The sequence below is a fragment of the Lepidochelys olivacea genome, assembly GCF_965140295.1.
Source record: "Lepidochelys olivacea isolate rLepOli2 genome assembly, chromosome: 2".
In the NCBI taxonomy this organism is placed as follows: Eukaryota; Metazoa; Chordata; order Testudines; family Cheloniidae; genus Lepidochelys; species Lepidochelys olivacea.
In genome coordinates this window covers 218,771,323-218,796,223 of record NC_140412.1, presented here as the reverse complement: position 1 = coordinate 218,796,223, position 24,901 = coordinate 218,771,323, and the positions used below count along the sequence as shown (strand labels likewise).

The following is a 24,901-nucleotide window of genomic DNA, read 5'->3' as shown; positions in this document are numbered from 1 at the left end:
TCATCACCTCTATCACCTTGTCTAGAGTGGAGAAAAGGGTGAATTCTTAAAACATTAGTTTACATGATTTTCAGCACCACTTAATATATAGTGCCTTTTAAAATGTTAGTAGTTCATGGTGAACTCTAGATGGTAAGTTCTAGATTTCAAATTTCATTTAAAATGTTCATTGTGGTTGAAGGCCACCCCAATCTATTTTCTTCCACTGCCAACTACTGTCATATCCCATCCACGTATAATTTCCCCAACAACCCCAAACACATGTAGGGATTTGTCAGGATTTACAAAAGGGTAGTTTCAAGCTTTAATGGACCTCATAAGATCTATCGAAGTAGAGTGCGCCTTCTATGGACCTCATGCACAGACCCAGCTTAAATTTTGGATGCTTATTTACAGGTTTTGTTGAAAAAAGTTAAGTTTGAAAGTATGTGTATCATTGGAATCTGAATCATGCCCTGAAACATCCTCTCTAACAAAAATTCTACACCTTTTAAAAACAAGAGATTCCCACTATCATCTCAAAATCCTGCATCACTCACTATTGCCCCACTCAGTTTGTACTCCCCCCTTCCTCTTGTCTATAAATGCTATCAGCAAAAGAACTAATAAAAAGGTTCGGGGTGCTTTCTCTGGAAAAATCTCAAAATATTCTAGTCAGTTCAATTTCCTGTATTTGTGAAGATTTAAGGTAATTTCAAGAGCTTTTACACAAAAACTACGTATTTTTTTACCTGACTAGGGGAAGAGGAAGCTGATATGGACAGGGGTGTGTGTGTGTGTGTGTGTGGTTGTTTCTTTCTTCCCTTATTCCCTGTACAGGAAGGAGAGACAGAAAGGGATTCAGCTTTTTCCTTTCTGCCATGGAGGGTAGGGGAAGTCAACAGGTTCTTTTAGAGGAACAGAGGTGTATAGGGAACCTCCCTAGCTATAACACCTCTCCTCCCTCTTCCCCTTCTCCCCCCCCCAAAAAAAAACAAAAACAAAACTAAAAACCCCACACAGCTCTTCTGGCCTGCTATTGCCCCATCCACTGACTGGAAAGTCTGGGGAACTCATGTTTCCATTTCAGATTCTCCTGCCTAGCAAGTCCTCACTTCTCCCGTCACAGATGGAAATGTGAGTTCTGTGGCTAAATTGACCCGTCATTTTCGATAATCTCAACAAGCAGGAGCTGAGACTGGAAATGTATAGGTTGGCTAGATTAAGTAGGGCCCTTGAAGTGGAAGACAAGGATTTGAAGTTGATGTAGTAAGTGAGAGGAAGCCAGTGAGGGGACAAGAGAAAAGGACTAGTTGTTTGGATCAGTAGGGGTTGGGGGCAGATGAAATGGAAAGGGGAGAGTCATCACATCACTCAGTGTCATGGTTGATTTAATCATGATTTAAATCAGCAAGCAGAAAACCTGGATTTAAATAATCCATTTTAATCATGTTTTGCATTCGTACTTTTGAGTTATTTTCCTAAAGAAAGGATGATTTTCATTGGCGAGCAACCACTAAAACTGGTTGATTTGCTACTAAATATAGCTTTCACACTAAATCTGGTGCCTCTTTTTGCTATCTATACATATTTATTAAAGCAGTAATAAACCTTAGCTTACAGTTATTCAGATTCTTAATATTGATATTTTTTCTGGTTAGAAAATGATGAATGATGCATTTCTTAGTAATAGATTATTATTAATTTTTATTTGTGATTCATGTCAGTCTCTAGCTGGATGTAAATTCAAATGCAACTTAAAATGCACAAAAACAGAATTTAAATATTTTTTAAAATTAAACTATTTTAAATGTGCTGGATACATAGGAAAAAATATTTATCAAAACGTGTTTCATTTAAAGCTAATTGATATATTAAACAAAGGGAGTGTTATCTGTAGTTAGTTTATTGAACTGATTTGTTTCTGGTCACTGTGTCCTTCAAGATTTTAGAACTAGTAGATTTTACCCCCCACACATAGTGTTTGCTCATAAATTGGAAGAAGAAAATAAGGTTTTCTGCTTTTTCAACTCCAAATTGGTTTCTTAACTTTTGACTGAATTAGTCATTGAACTGAACTAGTTGAATAAACTGAAATGAATAAAATATTCTCTCTGTACCTGCAGATGATGTTACTGCTGTCAAAAGCTGGCTTAGCACTCAGCAAACTCTAGTACTGTCACCAAATCAATGGTCTGATTTTCATTAAAACTTGGCAGCAAACATGTACTGCTTAATATTATTTTTTGTATTTAATTTAAATGATTTTAATAGATTATAATAAGCTTAGGCCTTAGCATAGGATGTCAAATTTAAAATTTAATTTTAAATAGGTTTATTTTAAAAATTAATCTGTATTTAATGTATATAAAAATCTGATTTAAATTAAAAAATCTGTTTTTTATTATTTGTTTTAATTATTTATTTTTATCCACCCTGTTTCTCATGAGCAGGTTGTGGACAAGAGTTTTAATAGTAATGATAAAGAAGAAATGTTTTGTGAGTTTCCACAAATCAGTAAAATTGCTAATCAATTGCTATTTGTGGATAATGTGAGTTCTCATTAATATGTTTGCTCAGTTATATTTTTTTTGTCTTCCATTTACATGAATCAGTTGTTGCTTGAGCTGCTTATATGTATAAGTAGCCATTGTTTCCTTAAATAGTCTATAGTAAATTAGGTGGAGGCGTTTTGATGTGAAAGAAATGTTGACGTAGCCCAATTTTGGAAATACTGTAAATATGAAATTAGAGAGTAGACAGTATAAAGCTTGTTTTTAAATGGAATAATTTTCTTTGTTAATGTATATGTAACAAACATTCATTATGTTGCATTTTTCATTAAGGGAAAATTACTACAGAATTGCTGTCTTGCTATTCCGAGGTATACACTGTTTAGATCTTTCACCCAGTGCCTTTTAACAGTGTACATAGTTTTTTTTAAAAACGTATTTAAAATATACTTTCTTCATAGGCTTCTTGGACCTGCTCTGCAGATCCTTTAGAGTACTCCTTTAGTGGCCTTGGTTTGGCTTTACATCAGTACTGTCTGATGTGCAGACTCGTTATTAAAACTTAATTCATTAAATAGTAAAATCATTGTGGGTGGGTGCAGCTAATTTTAGGATCTAACCATGTCTCAGATCATCAAGATGAAGGGAGAAGTGGAGTGTATTTACGTACGTTACTGCTTGCTCTTCAAAGGAATGGACCCCTAAATCCAACATTAAATGAACATTGGTGCTCGAAAACTGCAACACCATTCCTGTTATTTTTTTTAAGTGGTAATTTTTCTCTGACACAATCTCATTTTTTTACTCACTTTCCACTTAATTACTTGTAACGTAAGCAGTATTTTTTAAGAGATACTAAATGTATTTTAAGCACCTCAACTTCTGAATAGAAAGCAGTTATTTTTTAAAGAAAGGGTTTGTTCTGTCTTGAGAGTGAATGTTTAGTAAAAATTAAGTAAATAAGCTTATTTTCTGTTACTTTTTCTATAAAACAAACACCCTCCTGCAACTGCAACTATGCACACAAGAAGTGTAAGCATCTGGTTTATCTGCACACTGTGTCATGTAGTGTTACTTAGAGTTCCACCTATGAGGAAATGCTATCTTGCATGCTCATGTTTGTCTGTCTTAACTAAGCCATTGCTTTTATGATCAAAAACCTAAGCAGTCTTCTCTTCTTTTTGAACTGCACTGAGCAAAGAATCAAAAAGGATGCTACACTTAACCCAAGTCAGTTTGCAGTTTGGACTCTAAGAAAAGAAAAAGGCTTTTGTGTATGACATTACTCTTAAACTATCTATTTGGATCTGACCATACATATTATTTAAATCTACTGTGGTGTTAAAATGTTTCATAAGACACAGAGCAGAGCTGCTATGATCTTAAATGTTAATATTCTTTTCTTATCACTTTACTGTGTAGATACCCTTCATGAGACACAACTCTACCACAGCTCATCCTCGGAGGCAATCCTGGAAACCTCTTTTATAAATGTGATTTTAAAATGTGGATAAAACTCTCAATAGAGTACATAAAGTAAAGGAGAACAGCTATCTTGTCTTTTTCATAAGCTTATCGTGACAAAAAATTGAGTTTGCTTGTCAGGTTTGGCTAGAATGTAAGTGATTGGTTTGTTACTTGGACTGACAAGGCAGTTAATTTGCCTGCATTTTTTGCACTAATCAGGAACGTTTGATATATCCATTGTTGGAAAATACCAGATAAATGTTGTGTCAGAATTGTCCTGTTAAGTAATGTCTTGTTCCCCTGTGCTTCCTTGAGAAATGATGATATACAGTGCTTGGATTCATTGAAGAGTGACAGAAACCTATGGGACTTAAATACTGTATGTTCCTCTGTGGTGGTATTGATTTATTTTAAAAAATCAACGCTTTGCCATCAGTCTGCTGCTCTACTAATATGCAGTTTAATAAGAATATTCCTATATAAATACTGTGTTGTGGAATATGATAGAAGTTTATGTAAAAGGATTATTTTCAGTACAGTGGCAATAACAGACCTGTAAAACACTTGACACTTTCTCATTTTGAAATAATAGCCTTGCTGCAGAAGAATTGATTTTGTGCTTATTAGCATGAGCTAATTGTTTCCACTTTCAAATGTTCGAGTGAATAGAAATATATCCATATCCATGCTTTCTGGATCACTGCTGAGACAAACAGGAAAATTTGAATATTGTCTTATTTGGATTAATTTTACTGTGGTGTTCAGGTCAAGGTATGTTTTGGTTTTTCTTTTTGTTTTTTCTAATTTAAATATGAAACTGCTATATAAGTTGGGGATGAATGAAGAACTGATCACACAGCATACCATCTGAAAGATCTTCATCTACGTCCATGTACCTCCAGATAGATACAGACATAATATTTTGGTCTACAAACTATACTGATCAAGTTCTTAAATCTACAGCAGCACTATATAGACATCTCCATCGTTTCATCTTGAACTTGCTTGGGAAAAAAACTCTGTTCAAGTGTAATCATACTTGTAACTTTGCAACATATCATCTTGGAACTTCTTGATCTATGGTGGGGGGTTTTGTCATCCATCAAGTTATATTTTTAGTTGAAAATAAATTTTAAACATAGAAGAAAAAAGATACATGCTGTATTAAGTGGTAGGAGAAAAATACAAATTGGTGTATACTAATTTAAAAGTCATATCTTATTAGGGCGTCTCATGTTTGGATATTATGTTCAATAAAATTAACTTGATGTGTCTAACAAGTTGTACTGTTTTGAAAAAAAAGTCAAAAGAAGATTTTCTTTTTAACATTTTATAAATGTTCTTTAGCCATAAGGCACACACAGAGCTCCTCCTAAATGAAGAAATGTGTATTTTGGGAGTCCAGTTTTCAAGTCTGAAGGCCCTTTTAGATAAGAGAGGACAGAGTTTAGATGCAACTCTTGGAGAATTCAGAAACACGGGTGACTAGAGAAAATTACATCCAGCCATTTTGTTAATAGGAAAAAAAATTCATCATGTATGATGCAGGCCCTTACTTAATGTCTGGCTAGGAATTACTAATTACCTTTTTTTAACGTTATCTTACTAGAAAACCAAATGTACTGTGACATATGGTCAATAATTAGCCTTTGTGTTACCAACTCCAGTTCCCAGTACAGCATTCTTTTATTCTCTCTGAAGACATAATGTGAGACAGTGAGTGCCACTTCCTGGTTTTAATTTTTGCTACCTTAAATTTTCATTTCTATAGTAGTAGATTACTTAAACTTCTTAATCTGAGACAGTAAATTTTGTCTGTGTTTTTCCATTGATGCCCCTCTCCGCAATCATCCTCCACTGGTCCAGCATCATCAATACTATAGATACTCAGGTACATGTTTATGAAATGACTGTTCTGTTAATCATTATTTACTACAACCATTTTATAGCTAACAAACACTGAATTTAGCTGAAATATGTGCTACAGTCTCACGTGGAATGAGAAAAGTGCATTGGTGATTAGCAAACATGAAAACATTGGAAGGTAGAATAATGACTTCTTGTCAGCTGTGTTGTGTGGCAGCTTTATTTTGGTAAGGTGCACAACTCTCTATCATGTAGTGAGTTATTTCATTTGCTTTTCCTCTCTGGAAACCTGGGTAAAATATTGCATATTTCATATCTTGAAATGTTCAGTGGTGATCTTCTAATCCTTAGTGGACACTTACAGTAGTTCACAACCACCATGCAACTGAGTACAGTTGATTACTATAGTTTGAACTTCTGAAATGCCCAAACTTTTGAAGTAGTGTGGATGTTGCAGGTTAGGACCGGGAGAAGTAATTTAGTACAGTACCTGCTCATAGTTTGTCTGTAACAAACAAGAGTTTCCAGAGTCTAATTTTAATGGATACAAAACAAACAAAAATACAACTACCCTTTCCTCTGTCTCCCAGAAGGAAAAATATGTAGTATATATCTTTCTAGCACTCTGTCTTCATAGAACTACACATTCCAGGTTAAAAATAATATAAGAGCAGGTCTCATACAATAGGCATATATCATATACAGTTTATAATCCCAGTATATTTGAGACACACACGCTCATAGAGAGATACATATACATTGTATCTATGCATTTAATTCCCCTTGTGTGTGCATGTACTTATGGAATTTCCCTATATAATTTGTTTGGGAACCCATAGTGTGTTGCACAGTTTACCACAGCTGCCTCATAACAAAAGTGAATACACACTTCTGCCCTAAGGATGCTGTTAACTTGCATATATGTTGAAGCAGGTTTTTTGCTGGTATTTCTACATTTTAATTTGTAAATGCTTTTTAATAGTTTCTTTGAGTTCATTTGTTACATAAAGCAGACAAGAGATTTTTGTGTCCCTGACGATTTAGGGAGTCTTACATTATAAATAAACAAAATATAGCTTTCCAAAATTGTGTGAAGGTAGTCACATGCATGATTTTTCTTTGCTTTTAGATGTTTACTTTTAAAATGCATGGTTATAAATACAACTGGTTTTTTTTAAGTGGAATTGACTATACAAATGCTAGATATATGCTTGTTTTCTTTTTACTCATACCCAGCTGCCTAATTGGGGCAGGTTTCTACCTGACCACTACAAACGAGCCGAAGGGCTGCTGTGGATATGGCCTGTATACTTTCAGTTGGAGTTGTGTAATCTATCTTTTCTTTTTTTATGACAGGTTTTCAGAGTAGCAGCCGTGTTAGTCTGTATTCACAAAAAGAAAAGGAGTACTTGTGGCACCTTAGAGACTAAATTGGTTAGTCTCTAAGGTGCCACAAGTACTCCTTTTCTTTTTTTATGTTTGACCCATAATTTGTATTTATTTAAAGAAGGGCATGTTACCTAAACCTACAGATCACATCAAAACCAAAGTAACTTTCATTGGAACCCATGAAGTAGGGTTGCATGATTATGCAATATAATGATTTTGGAATGCAGGCATTGAAAATATTTTCACATTTTTCATTGTCTAAAGAGCAGAATGTCCGATAGATATTGCATGATGAAAGTATTTTATTTTTTCTGGGGCTCCTTTTTTTGGGTAAGGAAAATGAACACATATGGCTTGATAGTGCAATCTAGAAGATACTATCCTTTCACCTCTGGATCCTGGGTTCAACTTCAGCTTTAGATAAGTGAAAAACTGTCAGATTTAGTTTAGTCTCTGTTTGTGCACATCACAAACGTAGTACATATGTTCACATTTGAGCCTCTGCTCAGGAGAGGTCCAGTGGTGTTGGGCAGGCATGGATTTAAGGTTAAATGTTGAGTCAGGAAGCAGGAGAGCCTAGTGTGTGAGGAAGGAGGTTTGTCCTTCACAGTGTGTGTAGTATTAGGAATGCCTAATTAGGAGATGGGGTCAGAATAAGCCAACGCAGAGGGGAACCCAGACAGCATACTGTGACAGTTAAATACACCCCTGGTATTGGAATAGAAGGAGTGTTATAGATCTGAACTGATGGGTGGTGGAGTGAACGTACAGCTCAGGCTAGTCATTTATTTGACAGTTTATTGTTTGTAAAATTCTAGACTGAATCTATTGGAGTTTTGCTTGAGGAATTATATTATATATATTATAATTATTATTAAATATATATATTGTATTATAGGCCCCCTCTATCTCAAAAGATTTGTCTCATGCTCTAGCAATGTTGTATATCCTCCTCCCATAAAATAGATTTACCCTCAGAGATGAATATATACAATTTTTTTTAACATGGTTCCTTTTTGCACGACACTGTAGACAAATGTGCAATGGTATGCGCATTTAAGTGTGAGAGATTTTCTGTAGTCTCTAAAGCATCTATGTGAAGTTGAATTTAAAGATTAGCTTATTAATGTTGTGTTTCAGGGACTTGTAGGTAATTACTTTTACAGCTATAGATGGGCACTGCTGACTTATGAATGCAAAATAGGTTTTCTCACTCTGCCTGAGTCAGCTCTTTGTAAATTTATATGATATTAACTGTGGTGACTTACAAATGTGTCTGTAATGGGTTTGCGTTGCATCCACTGTTCCTTTATAAAAGCAAAGGACTTTTTCCCCACTGCTCACTCTAAGACTTCTGCAGGCCAGCTGATAAGATTCCCTCCTGTGCAGGTAGATGCGAGGTAATGAAATTGGATGTGTGTGCTGAGCTTTGTAAATAAAATGAGATTGACCCCCAGCCATTATCTCATTTATCTGATTTACATTGTAAAATAAGGATCTACACTATTGATTAGAGCATAATTAGTTAATTATGAACAGGAAAAATACAGAGTTATGTGGAGCTTGAACACAGCAGGCTATACTGCTAAAAAAATTCCAAGGGCATGAGCAGATGGAGATCACTTTAATAAAGAACAAAGCATACGTGTTTCAGGTATGGAACTGTCTAATCAACGTCTGGCTGTGAGGAGATTCTTGACCTCCATTCTATATTTTTTTACATATGAACAATATTTCCTTTCAATTGTTACCATTTCCTTTATTATTTAACTTATTAACCTAACTACTACAAATTTTCACCTTCCTTCCTCAGTTTATCTACCTTATTTTCTCCATGTAAAATTAGAAAATTAATTACCTGCCTTCCTTTTTGGAATGGAAAATAAAGCATTTCCTAATTTTGTTATGTAACATGATTTGAATCTTGTTAAAGGCATTGACAATAATAGGTAGCATCATATCGGTTAAAGCTATTTTAACACCAGGAGCTTGTTTTTTAGCCTACACTTAGCGGATCTCCATTTTTTATGTTCACAAAGTTCTGGGTACAACTCCTAGACCACTGAGTACTTAATTGCACCCGTAGATCACGTACTTTGGCATATAATGGCCCCTCAAATAGTGGTGAAAATGTGGATGCCTGTTTTGGAAAATCTGACCTTTGATTCATATGGTTAATATTTTGTCTAAACCAGCGGTGCCCAACCTTATTACACAGTAGGCCCACATAAACCTAAGCACAAGCTTGTGTGAACCAAATAGATTTCTATATATTTTAATAAGATTTAAAGTCACCTGTATTGATTTATATTTTAAGTTCAGCTTGTTTCATATGTGTTTATATAGGTTGTTTCTACGTACAGTGTTGTCTATTTACACACTTGTATAAACTAAAATGATGTAAAGATGACAAAACGCTAAGGAATCAGTCATTGGTATATTGTGTTGAAGAATGCCCAAGGCCTTATGTCATGCTTTGGTGGGCCATAGGTTGGGCACCCCGGTTTAAACTATGGAGGATATACATTGCTAAACAAATATTATACATGTATAGAAAGCAGAGTGTGCTAGTCAGCTTGTTTATAACTCTATAAACTCTTGTTTATAACCCTAGCAGATAAGCCAAGTACATAACTATCTATTCACCTCAGAGTTCCCACAAGATCATGTCTGAGGCACATTTCTCCGGGTAGTGTAGGGAAGCGTGCGCTGTTGATATCTATTCTCCACCTGTTCTGTGAACATGACTACTGCAAAGTTCCGGGGCTATTAACTTGGCATCTTTCACAACCAAGAAATTCACATAACTTTAAAGTTTCAAAGTCATCTTATAGTTTGTTTAGGTTCTGTTTCTGGATCTGACAGTACATTTTCCATCTCCACATTTGACTAGGACCCTAGATCATAGTATGTGGTTCATATTGCAGACCTTAATACTCATTTTGCCAGTTGTCTTTGTAACCCAACTGACAGGCATTTGATAACTGACCAGGTTTCCTCCAGTGCTGGTGCCAATGCTAAACTATAATTTATCAAGGAGGAACAAGTGTTTTCTTTACAGAGCTGAAATGTGTGTGAGCTGTCCCTTTTTCTCCAAGAATTTGAAGGTCAATCACCAAAAATGTATCACACGACAGTGCTGCCAGGCAGATGGTCCAGTAGTAAAATATTCTAATTAGTAGATCCTTCATTTTATCAGGTATGGTGTACCAGAAATGTATTCTGTATCCTACCATCTCACCATATTAACATTGGTAGAGTCTAGTCCTGCTGCTATAGTAGTCGATGGTCAAACTCCCATTGGAATCAATGGAAAGGATATTGGGGTAATCATAGTTTTGTGCCTAGAAGATCATCTTTTTTTAAACAGCTAAATTTATTTTAATTTACCTATCATTGCACAGTACATTTATCATTTTACTGTGCTGTTTTCCCTAAGGGAGCTCTTTTATTTTCATATTTTTAAAAGATCAAATATAGGTTCTACTGTACAATAATATATTTTTATAAAAACAATATAAAAGCAGTGTTTCACAATTTATGGTTATCATTTTATAAATATGCATCACTTGATACTTTCACATCTGAATGGTGTGTGGTATATGAGGATGATTTAATCATCCACATGCTCTCACCGGTTGTGTATATATATTTAAATAAAACAAACAAACAGTCTCTGGAAACTTTTATATTGAAGTTTTTAATTTAGTATATACATATGCAAGAAGAATATGAGAATATTGTTCTTTATAGACAAAATAAACTGATTTGAAAAGAAAATTTAATTGAATACAAGAACAAAACTTGGCTTTAGGATCCTGAAACCTGTATCTTCTCTCATAATGTTTTATGGTAATTTCAACCCAACTTACGTAGATTTATTGGATGACTTTTGAAACATGGCTTAAAGTAAAATCAGAATATTGGGCATTCTGGGTGGAAGATGTTTCCCCTCCCACCAAATTAGAGATTTTAAAGCATGATTTTGAAGAGGAAAGATTGTTTTCTTTTAAACAGAACATTTCTGTTACAACTGTTCTCCTGTATTGCTGTGCTATTACTAAGCAGTCTGCTAACAGAATCTGTATCGGTTGTACTAAAATGACTAATATTCTCATGTTTGTAGATTTTAGGATCCAATAGAGTCCTTTTGAAATGTATTTATTAAATTAGTTGAAAATAAGTTTGAATATGTGCACCCTCTGCAGTTATGCTAGAAAAATACTTGTTTAGGTTAACCAAATACTATCCCAAACGGGTTATTTTTTTATATGGAGTTTTCCTTTTCAAATATTTTAGTGCATTCCTTTTGTTTAATCCTCTTTCTGTTATGTGCTCTGTGTTCTGTTAATAATTTATTAAAATGTATTGTTGTTCTTGGTCTGATAAGTAGCACACTGAGCCTTTTATTTTTAAAAAAATAATTCTGCATTCTGCACCTTGCAAGAGTTTGGGATTTTCTTAAATGTGCTTTGCTAGCTTCTTATTTGTGGATTTCCTGGCTTATGAGGCTTTAATTCAAACATTTGAGACACTTAAATGGAATAAATAAAAAGAATTTGACAAAATTAGTTTTCAAAAAGTTTTCCCTTTTGAACAAAAGATCATAGGGTGTATGCAAAAAAGTGATGAAGACAACCACTTCAATAAAATGTATGAATCTCTATTATTTGCTGTTAAATTCTTTTTTCCTCTTGAGCATATTGTTGTACTATCTGATGTAAGGCTCCTTTCATTAAGCACTGCAGTATAGCAAATGCTTCTTCAGTGGCAGTAGACTAAGAATGTCTGAACAAAGAATACTTATGATCGATGTTTCAGACTGTTGTCTGTGGGGTGTATATGGCACAAAACATTATCAAAAAGCTTGTTGATAAACTCAGAATATGATGTGTACAGGTTAGACTTTTTTCAGTTATAAGTGAAAGATGACAGCAAAATGTTTTAATTGAATAACCTTTTCAAATTCGTACTAAAAGAATCTCACATTATTGAATATTTTGTGCAGATTTTATTTATTAGTTACAAAGTCACTATTTTAAAAAATCATTCATGCAATTGTAAACATGTTTGAATTTCTAGATATGTTGGCAGACATTATGGAAGATCCATAATGTAAAAAGTTTTGTTAGCCGGAAAGTGTACTAAATTCTGCAAATCATCAATATAGAGAAAATACATAGCTGCCTCCTGCATTTCTCCATGAGAATATTCCAAATTAAATAGAAACATACTTAAATGTGTGAGTGTACATGTAAATCACCCTTCCTGAAAATGTCTGTTTTAATCCAAACTAATGATTCAGAGATTTGGTGGTAAGTTTTCCATGGGGTGAACTACCCCAAAGTGTGTGCTTGATTTAATTGGTGAAGAAACACAATGTATCTGTTTCTCCTGCAGGTGTGATGAATGCAGACTCTGCTACCATTTTGGTTGTCTGGACCCTCCTTTGAAAAAATCTCCAAAACAGACAGGCTATGGATGGATATGTCAAGAGTGTGATTCTACTTCCTCTAAAGTAAGTTAATTCAGTCTGTGAAAACTCAGAGGAGGAGTTCTGGTTTTGGACAGCCTTTTTGAGCAAATCATTGCATAGTTTCTCATCTTGAGTTTGTGTTTGAACATTTTGCATAGATCTGCACTGGGAAACAGACATTTAAATCCACACAGTTAAAGGTCACACTGCAAGGATTTCATCTTGACTTTAACTAAAGGAGAGAAAAATGCAAAATGGAAATTGTGTTAATTGGCTCGATAAAGGGGAGTTTCTTATTCCTCTTAACTATTTTCTTCTTACATTATGGTTGTGACCCCCAAAATATATAAGTCCAAAGTATTAAGTTAAAATACCATAGCATTCTTTGCCCCATTATAAGCAGTCAGATATTTTAATATTTTAATAGTGTAAACCATAACCTTTGAAGGCATGGTTAATAGTAAATTCATTTGAAATGTATTTATGAAAGATTTGAAAGTCTACATTTTTTTTGTTTCGTTTTTTCCAATGTAAATCAATTGCAAGGGACATTATTAGGTTAGCATGAGGGATAGTTGTAAGATATGACATTCTAAAATTGTTTGAACTTAAAATTCTCACGACTGAAATTTTGTTATATTAATGCTACCAACAATCATCCACTTCTGTGGTGTTATCCTGCAAGCATGGGTGCCAGCACCCCCTAGATGCTTTAAAGAGACACTGTCAACTTGATTTTTTTAAAGTGACTAATTTTAAAAATATCCATTTGCTGATAGGGCATCATTAAAATAAGAGAACTTTTTAAAAAATCAGTTAATTTCATAAGCTTTTCTGCTGCTTGTTTTTGCTTATCAGTGTATTTTCGGAAAGAGATAAAGTGACCGAATAACTGATTACATAGAGAAGTGGACTATAAAGAAAATGCTATCAAACACGCAAAGTTAACAAACAGAAAAAATAGAGGATCTTTTTCTACTAACTTCTTTAGCTTCTAATAATCTTTCTTAGGTGTACAGTTATTTATAACTAAAGTAGATATAAAATTTTCAAGCACAAATGGGATTTTCAAGTTGCTGGTGTTCTTTTACAATTGGAAAAATAAAATACTTTGCTTTGCTGGGCGTTAATCAAATCATTCTTCAATCAAGAAGATACAAAGATGGACACTGGAAATTAGCTGTCAGCTATAGTTTGGACATCAAGCAGTCTTTCTTGAATACCACTTAAATACAATGGGCACTCCTGGAGTGAATTATAATTGATATTGAATTCCTGTCACCTCTTAAACCAAAAGGGTTTCTTTATAACATTAGTTAAAATGTTCTGCGTCGTATTTTTTCAGTGTTTTTGCAAAAGGGCACTTTTTGAAACTCCAAATGTGTATTTGGCGTAGCTGGCCAAACTATGCAGATAAAATGCTATGCTTGCTGAATAATTTACCATGAAAATTAATTCAACATTATTTTTCTGTAAAGTGAGTTAATTTTTAGATATTTTGATGTAAGATGAAATGTTTTGAAAAAATAAAATTGAATTTACAAGCTACAATGACCACAGATATTTACTGTACTTATATTAAGGATTATTTCACATTTAAAAATATACCAAACAAGATGTTTATTACTGAGACTGATTTTCATTTTTAATTCATAAAGACCCATTCTTAAAATTAATATTTAACAATTAAGTTTGATTTATTGCACTATTTTCAACATAGCCAATTTTAATTATATTTGAATGAGAAAATGATGAATATGATAGGTACTGAGAAAGTTGTCTTATGGGGACTCCTTGTGGCTTTGTTTAGTTACTTAACAAAGAATTTTTTTCTTGCAAAGCAGTGTAAAGAAACTATTGAAAAAAAGCTATGTTACTGTCCATATTAAGAGATGTCTTTCTTTTTAGCATACCATATTTTTCTCTCATCTATTATGCTACATTGTGTCTAACAAGATCATGTTAGCTGAATTAAACTTTTCGTACAGTCCTTCCTTTATATGAAAATAATTTTAAAAGGCTTAATGTTTTCTTTCTCTTCCAATTTCAATCTGTTGTCTTGCTTTATAGTATATATTTTACACATAATACCCTGCATATATTTCAACATCCAATAAATACTTATGAATTCTAGGGCTTTTTCTCCCAATAGGAAGGGGACTTCCTTCTGGGCTGAATACAAGTCCATTAGGCAGGAACATTGTAAGGAATCTGGCATTGTTTGCTGCACTCTGTCTGACCTTTGGATGAATAGCAGACTTGAGCCACAAGCATTTTCAATCTCTCACTCAACCACTAAATCCAATTTTTGGTATGTCACAACAAAGTTTCCTTAAGGATTACTGCAGTGAAATAGGATTGCACGTTTCAGCATTTGCCAAGAAGACACTAATGCAGTCTCCTTCCCTTCAGTGGAGAAATCAGACTTTAAAAAGTAATATTTCCAAATGGAAAGTAATAAAGGAAATTTAATTTTTCCCTTTGCTATTCATCTGCTTAAATTCAATTTAAATAATCACTATAGTATGAATGTTAATTCAGATAAACAAATTTTAACTTTTCCTAGACAACGAGTGTTTAGGTGTATTGGCCCTAGAAAAAAATTGGACAAATAGATTATGTGGTACTTATTGGTTCAATAAAAAGTGAAGTTATAATACACGAGGTTTTGCATAATGATTTTATTGTCCTAATAAAGGTGATTACATTATCTACCTTCCTAATTATAGTTCTTCCTTGAGTGCTTGCTCATGTTGATTCCATTGTAGGTGTGTCCGTGCCCACATGTGTGGCCATCAGAGACTTTTGCCTTAGCAATACCTGGAGGGCTGGCTATGGCGCCCTCGGGAGTGCCATGCTCATGGCACGATATATCGGGTGCCACCGGCCCTGCGCCCTCTCAGTTTCTTCTTACCACCCATGGTAGTCAGTGGGAGCACCTCTGTCCCTTGCTTCGCAAGTGGTCAGCAGTTTCTCGTCTAGCTTAGCCTTGTGCTTTACCTGCAAATAGTTTAATCTTTGTTAGTTAGTTCTTAAGTACCTGTTAAATGTTAGTTAGGTAATGTCCCAGTAGGGACTTTTCCCCTGGCGGGGCATGCCTCAGTCTCCTGGTTTCAATCCCTGCTCTTCGTGTAACATGCCTGTGCCTGTTAGTGACCTGCACAAGAGTTGCCTACAGTGCCTTGGGAAAACCCATATAAAGGAGCGCTGTCGCATCTGCTAGAACTTTCGTCCGCAGACACAAAGAGAGTGCGACACCGTCTTAGGGCACTCTTGATGCAGGTTGCCCTGCGCCCAGCTTTGGAGCAGTCGTGGCCAGAACTGGCACCCAGCACTTCAACTTCGGTGCGCAGCACACCTTCGGCACCAGGATCCTCCTGGCACCAATCCCTGTTGCCGGTGCTGAAGAAAAAGAGTAAGAGGGTGGCACCAACCAAGCCCAACCAAGGGGCTCTGCGCAAAGGACACTGCTGGGGCCTTACACCCACTTCATACCCTCTAAAGGGCTCGGGCTTGGGGAGTTCCTCTCCCTGAATGGCCTGCCACCAACTCCGGGGAGCGATAAAGGGCCTAGATCGATGGCGCTGTCAACCTCCTCCAAGGCCCCGGCACCTGGAGAGCTGAGAGAACCTCCACTGAAGCTGGCACTGCGTGCAGCTATGGAACCAGCTAAGGCTTCCCATAAGGGCAAGCCTACCGGCAAGGCTTTGCACAAAACAGGCGAGCACCGCCGTTCTCCAGAGCCAAGACAGAGCCCTAGGTCGCCACATTCTTGGTCTCCGCGTCAACCTAGGTCTCCAGCTCGCCACTATGAGTTGTCGGCACCGTGCTCCCGATCTCCGTCGTTGTGCCAAAGCTCGCCCAGGCATCGTCAATCTCCCTGGCCTCGGTCTTCATCGCACAGTCGGTTGCAGTCACTGAGACCTTGAGGGCGCTCCTCGAAGCAGCACTGCTTCCCCTACCCCCAGCACCATTCGGACCGTTCCCATCAGCGGTCTCCGGTGGTGATGGTGAGCTGTCAGACTCAAGCCTCCACAACCCTGCCCTGGTCGCCAGAGGGTGACAATGTCTCAGGCTTGGAGGCACAAATCAGCCCTTTGCCCAGGCAACATGATTGGGCTTCAGAGGGTGCATCTGTGACATCGGTGCCGACCTGGCAACAGAGCCAGTGGCTGACCCAATGGCCTTATTGGAATGCATGGGGCATTCCCGTCATGTCAGTGCCCCACTCCTGCCAGCCTTCAGTCGCTGCGTCAGACAGGCCGAAGACAGTGCTCCTGGTACCCATGGCACCGGGCTCAGTGCAGGATGTCCTGGCGGCCATCACGGGTGAGGATCCGGTACCCACCCCAAGGCCTCCCGCACCAACAGGTGAGTACACTGCCAGACCTCCCCCGGTCATCCAATAATCCTCCTCCTCCCTGGACAAGGCAGTGGCGGGGCCTTCCAGAGCTAGCCCACCAGGCAATTTCTGTGAGCATCAGGTGCTGCTCCACAGGGTGGCATCCAACTTGGCCATCAAGGCGGAGGAGATGGTGGAGCAGACGGACACATTATTTAGTGTGCTCTCCACATCCTCCCCAGACTGGGTCGCACTGCCAGTATATGAGCGGGTCCTGAACATTGCCAAACTATCTGACAAACCCCATCCTCCATCCCGCCCACCTCTAAAAAGGCAGAAAAGAAGTACTTCGTTCCTGCAAAAGGGTTTGAGTACTTATACACTCATCTGCCACCAGGGTCATTGGTCGTGTCAGCGGCCAACAAAATGGACAAGTAGGGGCCCGCCAGCTCCACCCCTAAAAATAAAGAGACTAAGAGACTGGATTTGTTTGGTCAAAAATTTATTCTACGGCCAACCTCCAGTTTCAGGTAGCAAACCACCAGGCCCTCTGCTACAGTTTTGACCTGTGGGACTCTCTCCTCAGGTTGAAGGACTCCATGTCCCAGGGGGCGGCCCAGGAGTTCGCAACCCTGGTGGAAGAGGGGACTGCAGCAGCCCTGTGCTCTCTCTAGATGGCCTGGGACACAGTCGATTCAGCTGCCCAAGTGGTTGCCTCAGCCGTGGTCATGCAGTGCAGTTCCTGGCTCCAGACCGCCAGCCTGTCCTGGGAGATGCAGGCCTCTATCCAGGACCTCCCGTTTGATGGTGTTGGCCTATTTTCCAACCAAACAGATACACATCTGCATGGCCTGCAGGATACAAGGGCAACCCTTCGCTCCCTGGGGACGCACGCTCGTCAGATGTCCAGGCAGCCGTTCCGGCCTCCTCCGCCACCTAGACAGTAGCAGCCTCGACAGGGGCCTGCAAGAAAAAGGGACACTGGGTTTAACTGCTGCTGCCCTTCGTCATCTCAATCTCCTGCACAGCCTGGCCTGGCTAAGCTCCCGGGGGCCAGAAGCGCTCATTTTGAGGGTGCACTCAGGAGCGATGCACCAGCCAACTGTCCAGATCCTTCCTGCCCTTTCTTCGACCGACTTTTCCCCTACCACTCAGCCTGGTTGTGGGTTACGTCGGACTGTTGGGTCCTGGACATAGTGGCTCGGGGCTACACCCTGCAGTTTTTGGCTGCCCCTCCTTCCCGTCCCCCCACTTCCCCGTCCCTCTTCAGGGACTCTTCTCATGAGCAACTCCTCGTTTGGGAGGTCGAGAACTTCCTATGCCTGGGGGCCATGGAGGAGACTCTTCAGGATATGCAAGGAAGAGGATTCTACTCCTGCTACTTCCTAATCCTGAAGGCAAAAGGGGGACTCAGACCCATTCTGAACCTGCAGGGCCTCAACATGTCGCTCATGTAATTGAAGTTCCTCATGGTATCCCTGGCCTCCATCATCCCTTCCCTGGATCTGGGGGACTGGTACACCGCTCTTGACTTGAAGGATGCTTACTTTCCTATCTCCATATTCCTAGGACACAGACATATCCTGCCTTTCTTAGTGGCGGGGCGCCACTTCCAGTTTACAGTGCTACCCTTTGACCTGTCCTCGGCCCCCAGGGTGTTCACAAAATGCGTGGCGCAGGTGGCGGCTTACCTGAGGCATCAAGGGGTCCAAATCTCCCCCATCTCAACAATTGGCTCATCGAGGACAGGTCTCCAGAGCAGGTCCAGAGGAGCCTCAGTCTGGTGCGCTCCACCTGTAGTGATCTGGGTCTCCTAATAAACACAGAAAAATCCATGTTAACACTCATTCAAGGCATAGAGTTAATCAGAGCGGTTCTCAACTCCATGCAGGCCAGGGCCTTTCTACCAGAAGTGTGCTTTTAAGCTATATGGACTTGTTCGGTCACATAAAGAGCCAACCGCTCACCACAGCCTACATGTGCCTGCGTCTGATGGGCCACATGGCCACATGCACCTATGTGGTAAGTCACACCGAGCTTCATCTAAGGCCCCTGCAAGCGTGGCTTCCTCGGTGTACGTTCCAAGCAGGCAACCCCTGGACTGAGTGGTCATGGTGCCGAGCCACGTCCTCTCCTCTCTGGATTGGTGGCAGGATGCCAAGTCGGTGCTGCCAGGAGTTCCCTTTGCAGCCCCATCGCCCTTGCTCGTCTTGGTCTCGGACACGTCAGATCTGGGTTGGGGCGCCTGTCTGGGCGAGCTCAACACCCAGGGCTGTTGGCTGCAACACAACCTAGGCCTCCATATCAATGTCAGAGATCTCAGGGCAGTTCGCCTGGCATGCCAGGCTTTTTTGCCCCACCTGGAAGGCAAAGTGGTGCAAATCCTGATGGACAATACTGCCACAGTGTACTACATCAACAGGCAGGGTGGTGCCAGGTCTTCGGCCCTCTGTCAGAAAGTGCTCAGCCTCTGGGACTTTTTGTGTGCAGCACACCATTTATTTGGTTCCCACCCACCTTCCTGGAGCCAAGAATGTCCTGGCGAATCGACTAAGCAGAACCTTCTCATCTCGCCACGAATGTTTGCTCCATCCAGAGGTGGTCAGCCTAGTTTTCCACAGGTGGGGCTTTCCCCAGGTGGACCTGTTCACATCCAGACAGAACAGGAAATGCCATGTGTTCTGTTCTGTGCTGGGCAGGGAAAAGGGCTCCCTGTCGGAAACCTTCCTGATTCTGTGGTCAGGAGCGCTGATGTACGCCTTCCCACCGGTGCCGTTAATCCACAGAGTCCTGCTCAAGGTGAAGCAAGACAGAGCAATGGTCATCCTTATAGCCCCAGCATGACATCTTGGACTATTTGCTGTATCTTAAGCTCCAGAGCATGTCTCTCTCCTTCATCAGGGTGCACCTGGCAGCCATTTCGGCTTTCCATCCAGCATTTCACAGCAGGTCGGTCTTTTCCCATCCCATGGCAGTGCAGTTCCTGAAAGCTCTGGAGCGCCTTAACCAGCATATCCAGAACCAGGGGGACCTGAATCTTGTGCTGTCCAGGCTCGCGGGGCCCTCCTTTGAGCCCCTGGCTTCCTGCTTCCTTCTGCTTCTCTCCTGGAAGATCTCCTTTTTGATCACTATAACTTTGGCCCATAGAGTGTCTGAGTTCAGGGCGCGCACATTGGAGCTGCCTTATACAGTCTTCTATTCAAGGTCCAGCTGAGTCCACACCTGGCTTTTCTGTCCACGGTGTCTCCCAATTCTATACTGGTCGGGACATATACCTACTGATCTTCGGCCCAAAGCCTCATACTACAGATGAGGAATGCAGGCTGCATACTCTGGCTGTCCGGAGTCACCGGCCTTCTACATAGAGAGGATGAAGCTGTTCCGTAAATCTACACAACTGTTTGTTGCTGTCGCAGACCGGATGAAAGGTTGCCCAGTGTCTACCCAAAGAATCTTGTCCTAGATCACTTCTTGCATCGGCTACTGCTATGAGCTGGCAAAGGTGCCCCCACCAGCGATCATGACGCTTGCACCCTAGTCAAGTGAGCCTCTCAGGTGCCAATCCAGGAAATCTGCCACGCCATGACCACGTCCATCCTCATATTTGCTTCGCACTATGCACTGAGTATGTCGGGCTGATGCTGGTTTCCACAGAGCAGTGCTCCAGTCTGCGAGACTGTGAACTCTGAGCCCACCTACAATGGAATGGACATGAGCAAGCACTCAAAGAATCAAAAATGGTTACCTACCTTGTGTAACTGTTGTTCTTTGAGATGTGTTGCTTGTGTCCATTCCATTACCCACCCTCCTGACTCTCTATCAGAGTTGTCGGCAAGAAGGAACTGAGAGGACGTACAGCCGGCAGCGCCTGATATACTGCGGCATGAGTGCGGCTCTCCAGAGGGCGCTACAGCCAGCCCTATGGATACCGCTAAGGCAAAAGTCTCAGACGGCCACATATGTGGGCACACGCACACCTACAATGGGATGGACATGAGCAACACATCTCGAAGCACCAGTTATGAAAGGTAGGTAACCGTTTTGGTTTTTTTCCAGTTTTAGAAATTGGGTAATGGTGACATCGTGTTGACCTAACAATAAAAGTAGTTTTTGAGATATTACTGAATGTTTGCAGGTGGAAGCAATACAAAGATGAAATGTGATGGTAATAAACATATGCTTTAAGTTGCTCTCTGTCACAAGCACTTTGTAGGCTACTTCTGTTTTGCTCATGATATGTCACAAGACTCTCCAGCAATCTTGTCAGTTATTTTCCCACCAATGTAACATATTCCCATATTACCCTGTCTGTCAGAGAATAGACAGACAGTGACTTTGCTGCAGGGCATGAGGGCAACATCTTCTCTGCCGGTAATACTGCCTGTCACTTTTATGGAATGGGTGATGCTCACCACTGAGGTCTGACAAGCTTTCTCATCTCAGAAACATTGTTGTTTTTGTTACCTCACATGAAAGCTGAAATAAGCCTATTAGCTAGCATTTTAATAACATCACCTACCTCCCTTGGAAAAGGATTACTCTGTGCTTCCAATACTGCCAAATCTCCGTGCCCTAAATCATAAAATTTCCAGTATTTTAGAATAATGGTATTGAGAGAGACTTTTAGAAGCTTCTTTTAAACAACAAATTCTTTTGCATTCCAGAATAGTATATGATTGGTCTAAACACTACTTCTTTAAGGTACAAGATCTCTTTGTAAAAATTAGATGAGGGTAGTGGGAGTTACATAATGTTTCATTACCCTTCTTCTTCCATACATCCTCCCAGTTTAAAGTTTTGTAAAAGACCAGTATAGCAAAAGATTTACACATACATCATGATAGTTAAAATGACTTTGCTAGTTCCTTTTCCATCCTTGTTTAAGATCTATTTTGTGAAAAGTTGCAGAGTGGACATGACAGGTCATTATCTGACTGCTGTAAGTTGAGCTGCCATAGCCTGGAGCCTTTTTTTAGTTCATTTTTATTTCCTCTTTCTACTTTATTGAACTTTTTCAGTGGACGTAAATTGTGAACGTATATGCATAGAATTCTCATCTAAATTCCTTATGGAATATTTTCTGGAACTACAAATTCATGTCACACCAGCCAGAGCAAATGGCTCATTTTCTGCTCATCTGTTGTGTTGGAAAGCAATCATGAAGGATTTTGCCTGTGTCCCAATACTGAGCAGGGTGATTTCTCTAAGGTGTGACTTGCTTCAGTACAGGGAACAAGCAAATTTAACTGGACACTGTAATATCTGAAATTGAATGTCTGATCTTCTTCCATTTTGAAGATTTATTAAAAATATAAAATTTAAATGAGTTGTGTTTTAAAATTCATTTTAATTTCAAACTTTCAGTTTGCTCATCCAAAGAGAGGTGGGGAGGGGGGTTGTTGGTTTTTTTGTTTGTTTGTTTTTTAGTGATTTAGATATCTGGTTAGCCTATGGAATTTTATCCTAATTACAATGTAAAATGCAGAGTTAAATTTGGTGGACAAGAACACTTTTTGCTATGAAAACTTACATATAAAATGAACTATCAACTACTATACTACCAATTAGAACATCATATGTTAAGATCTTGTGTCAGCGTACTGTGTTACGAACCTGTTTTGAATTCCTCCAGAATGCTAACCTCTCCAGCCATAATATAAAATTCAAAATCAAAACAAGTGCCATTTAAAATATGTAAAGTACACCACAGAAAGAAATGTATGTTACTTTTATTTTAAAGATAATGAAGTTAGCAAGAGGGAAACAAACTGACTTCATATCAACAATTTGTATAAATTAGAAAAATTGACTTAGTAATGGTCATAAATAAAATCTGTTATGTAATTCATAATGCATGAACAGGAATACTTTTTTTTATAGTGTGTGTGTGTGGGGGGGGGGGTAACACTGCCTGTTATTAAAGTTACCTGACACATCCCATTAGAAGACTCTGTTTTCAGTTGCTTACAATTTTGCCAACCTTTAACTGTTTGGGCTGAAATTTGGGTGTTTGCCTCAGGTTGAACTTTTTTGGAAAATTTCATCCAAAACAACTCATCCTTTTCGGAGAATGATGCTAGGGGAAAAGAAGTTATGTTAATTTAACAGCTACTTTTTCTTTGAAAAACTCTAATGCCCCCATGCTTTGGAGATGGGATTTTAAATTTGGCAAGGGAGTGGCCTTTTGTCAGGTGTGTGCCTATTGCCGTTCCTGTGAAAATCCACCAAAATTTAGACAAGCAATAAGGCTATGAAAAACCACTATTCGGATGCTTCTTAGATGTTCTTAGAGACTTCTTAGATGTTCATAGCTAAATTCCCTGAATATTCCATCACGACTGAACAGAGTTTTCCCTGTCGAAGTTCCTTGCTGCTCTGGACCATACTGGATCCAGGTTGGGGCACTGGAACTAGAAAGCAGGGAGCCCATCTCTCCTGTGCTCTCAGTGACACCCCCTCTGTTGAGCCCAGGGAGCGTGTAGGAGGAAGCCACCTGAACTAAAGACAAAGGAGACAAGAGCCAGACCTTGGGGAGAATGGGTTGGGGGAATAGATTGAGACAAAGAGCTTGGGGGCGAAGACTGGGACTGGAGATTTGGGGATGGGGGGAAGAGGGAAACTGGGACTGGGAGCTGGGGTTGGAGGACAGGACTTACAGTGCAAGGACACTAGGAGTGGGAGAAACTGGTTCGGGGTGGGGGGAGCCACAGGGTAAGACTAAAAATGTCTGGGCAAGGAGATTGGGACTGAAAACTATTGGGAATTGGGGAAGGAAGTTGGGAGGATGGAGGGAAATAGTTCTGATGAGGAGTCAGGGTGTAAGGGGAAAACTGGTACTGGTTGGGTAAAGAGATAGGGTCAAGGAGATAGGCGGGTGGGACTTTGAAATTGTAAAAGGAATTAATAGTGGGAGACTGGGTCTGGGAGCCAGTGTGGATGATGAACGCGGACATGGGGATGATTGATGGCCGGGGGAGTAGGGAATGAAACAAATCAAATGAGAAGCCAGGATGGGGCAGCTGGGTCTGGCTGGACAAGACGACTGGGAATGTAATCAAAAGCCAGAAGAGTGGTGACTGGGACTGGCTATTTGAGGAGAGTGGGACTGGGATAAGGAGCCGGGGTGGGGGAAAGAGACAGGCCTGTGCCAGAAACAGGTCAGAGGGAAAGCAGCAAAAGTGGTCTCCTGAGTCTAGCATTCCACTGCTGTTAGCAAATATCTGTAAAACCCAATGGTAAAGTATGTATCTTACGCCTCTCTAGTGCTGTTCCACGTAGATGATGACTGCTATTAGTTACTACATTCCAAATGATGAGATTTCAGGGATGGTGGTGGGGGTGTTCAGCTTGATTTAAAAGCTATTACACACAACTATGTTAAAATAACATAATTAATAATTATTACTGGAATGGATTACCAAGGGATGTTGTGGAATCACCGTCATTGGAGATTTTAAAGAACAAATTAGATAAATATCTATCAGGGATGTCTAAGTTTACTCCATCCTGCCTCACTGCAAGACGCTGGACTAAATGACTTTCCCAAACCTATGTTTCTATGATTATTCAGGTTGCAAAGTCAAGCACTTAGAAATGAGGATATGCCAGAATTAAGGTTGTTTGTGCAATCTGTAATGCTAAATAACTTTGAAAAATCAGGGTCTAGACGTCTCAAATTGGGCACCCAAAATTAGTGGATACTTTTGATCTTAATCTCTTTGTGCCTGCTTTCCCTTTGTGTAAAATAGGGCTAATACTATCCCCTCCCCTCACCTCATGGGGGTGTTTTAAAATAAATAAATAAATAAATATCTGTCAAGATCTCAAAAAGAAAAGGAGTACTTGTGGCACCTTAGAGACTAACCAATT

General features: G+C 39.5%; 1 protein-coding gene across 3 annotated transcripts in view; it reads left to right on the top strand.

Annotated features, from left to right (window-relative positions):
- PHF14 (PHD finger protein 14) overlaps window positions 1–24,901 on the top strand; it is a 299,910-nt gene that overhangs the window by 193,693 nt on the left and 81,316 nt on the right. For 2 of the 3 annotated variants that reach the window (XM_084620028.1, XM_084620027.1), the window contains exon 17: window positions 12,615–12,732. In XM_084620028.1, coding sequence (XP_084476154.1) covers window positions 12,615–12,732 — 118 coding nt within the window. Of the gene's footprint in view, window positions 1–3,914; window positions 5,118–12,614; window positions 12,733–24,901 lie in introns of those variants that run through there. The other variant, XM_084620029.1, reaches the window with a different exon arrangement.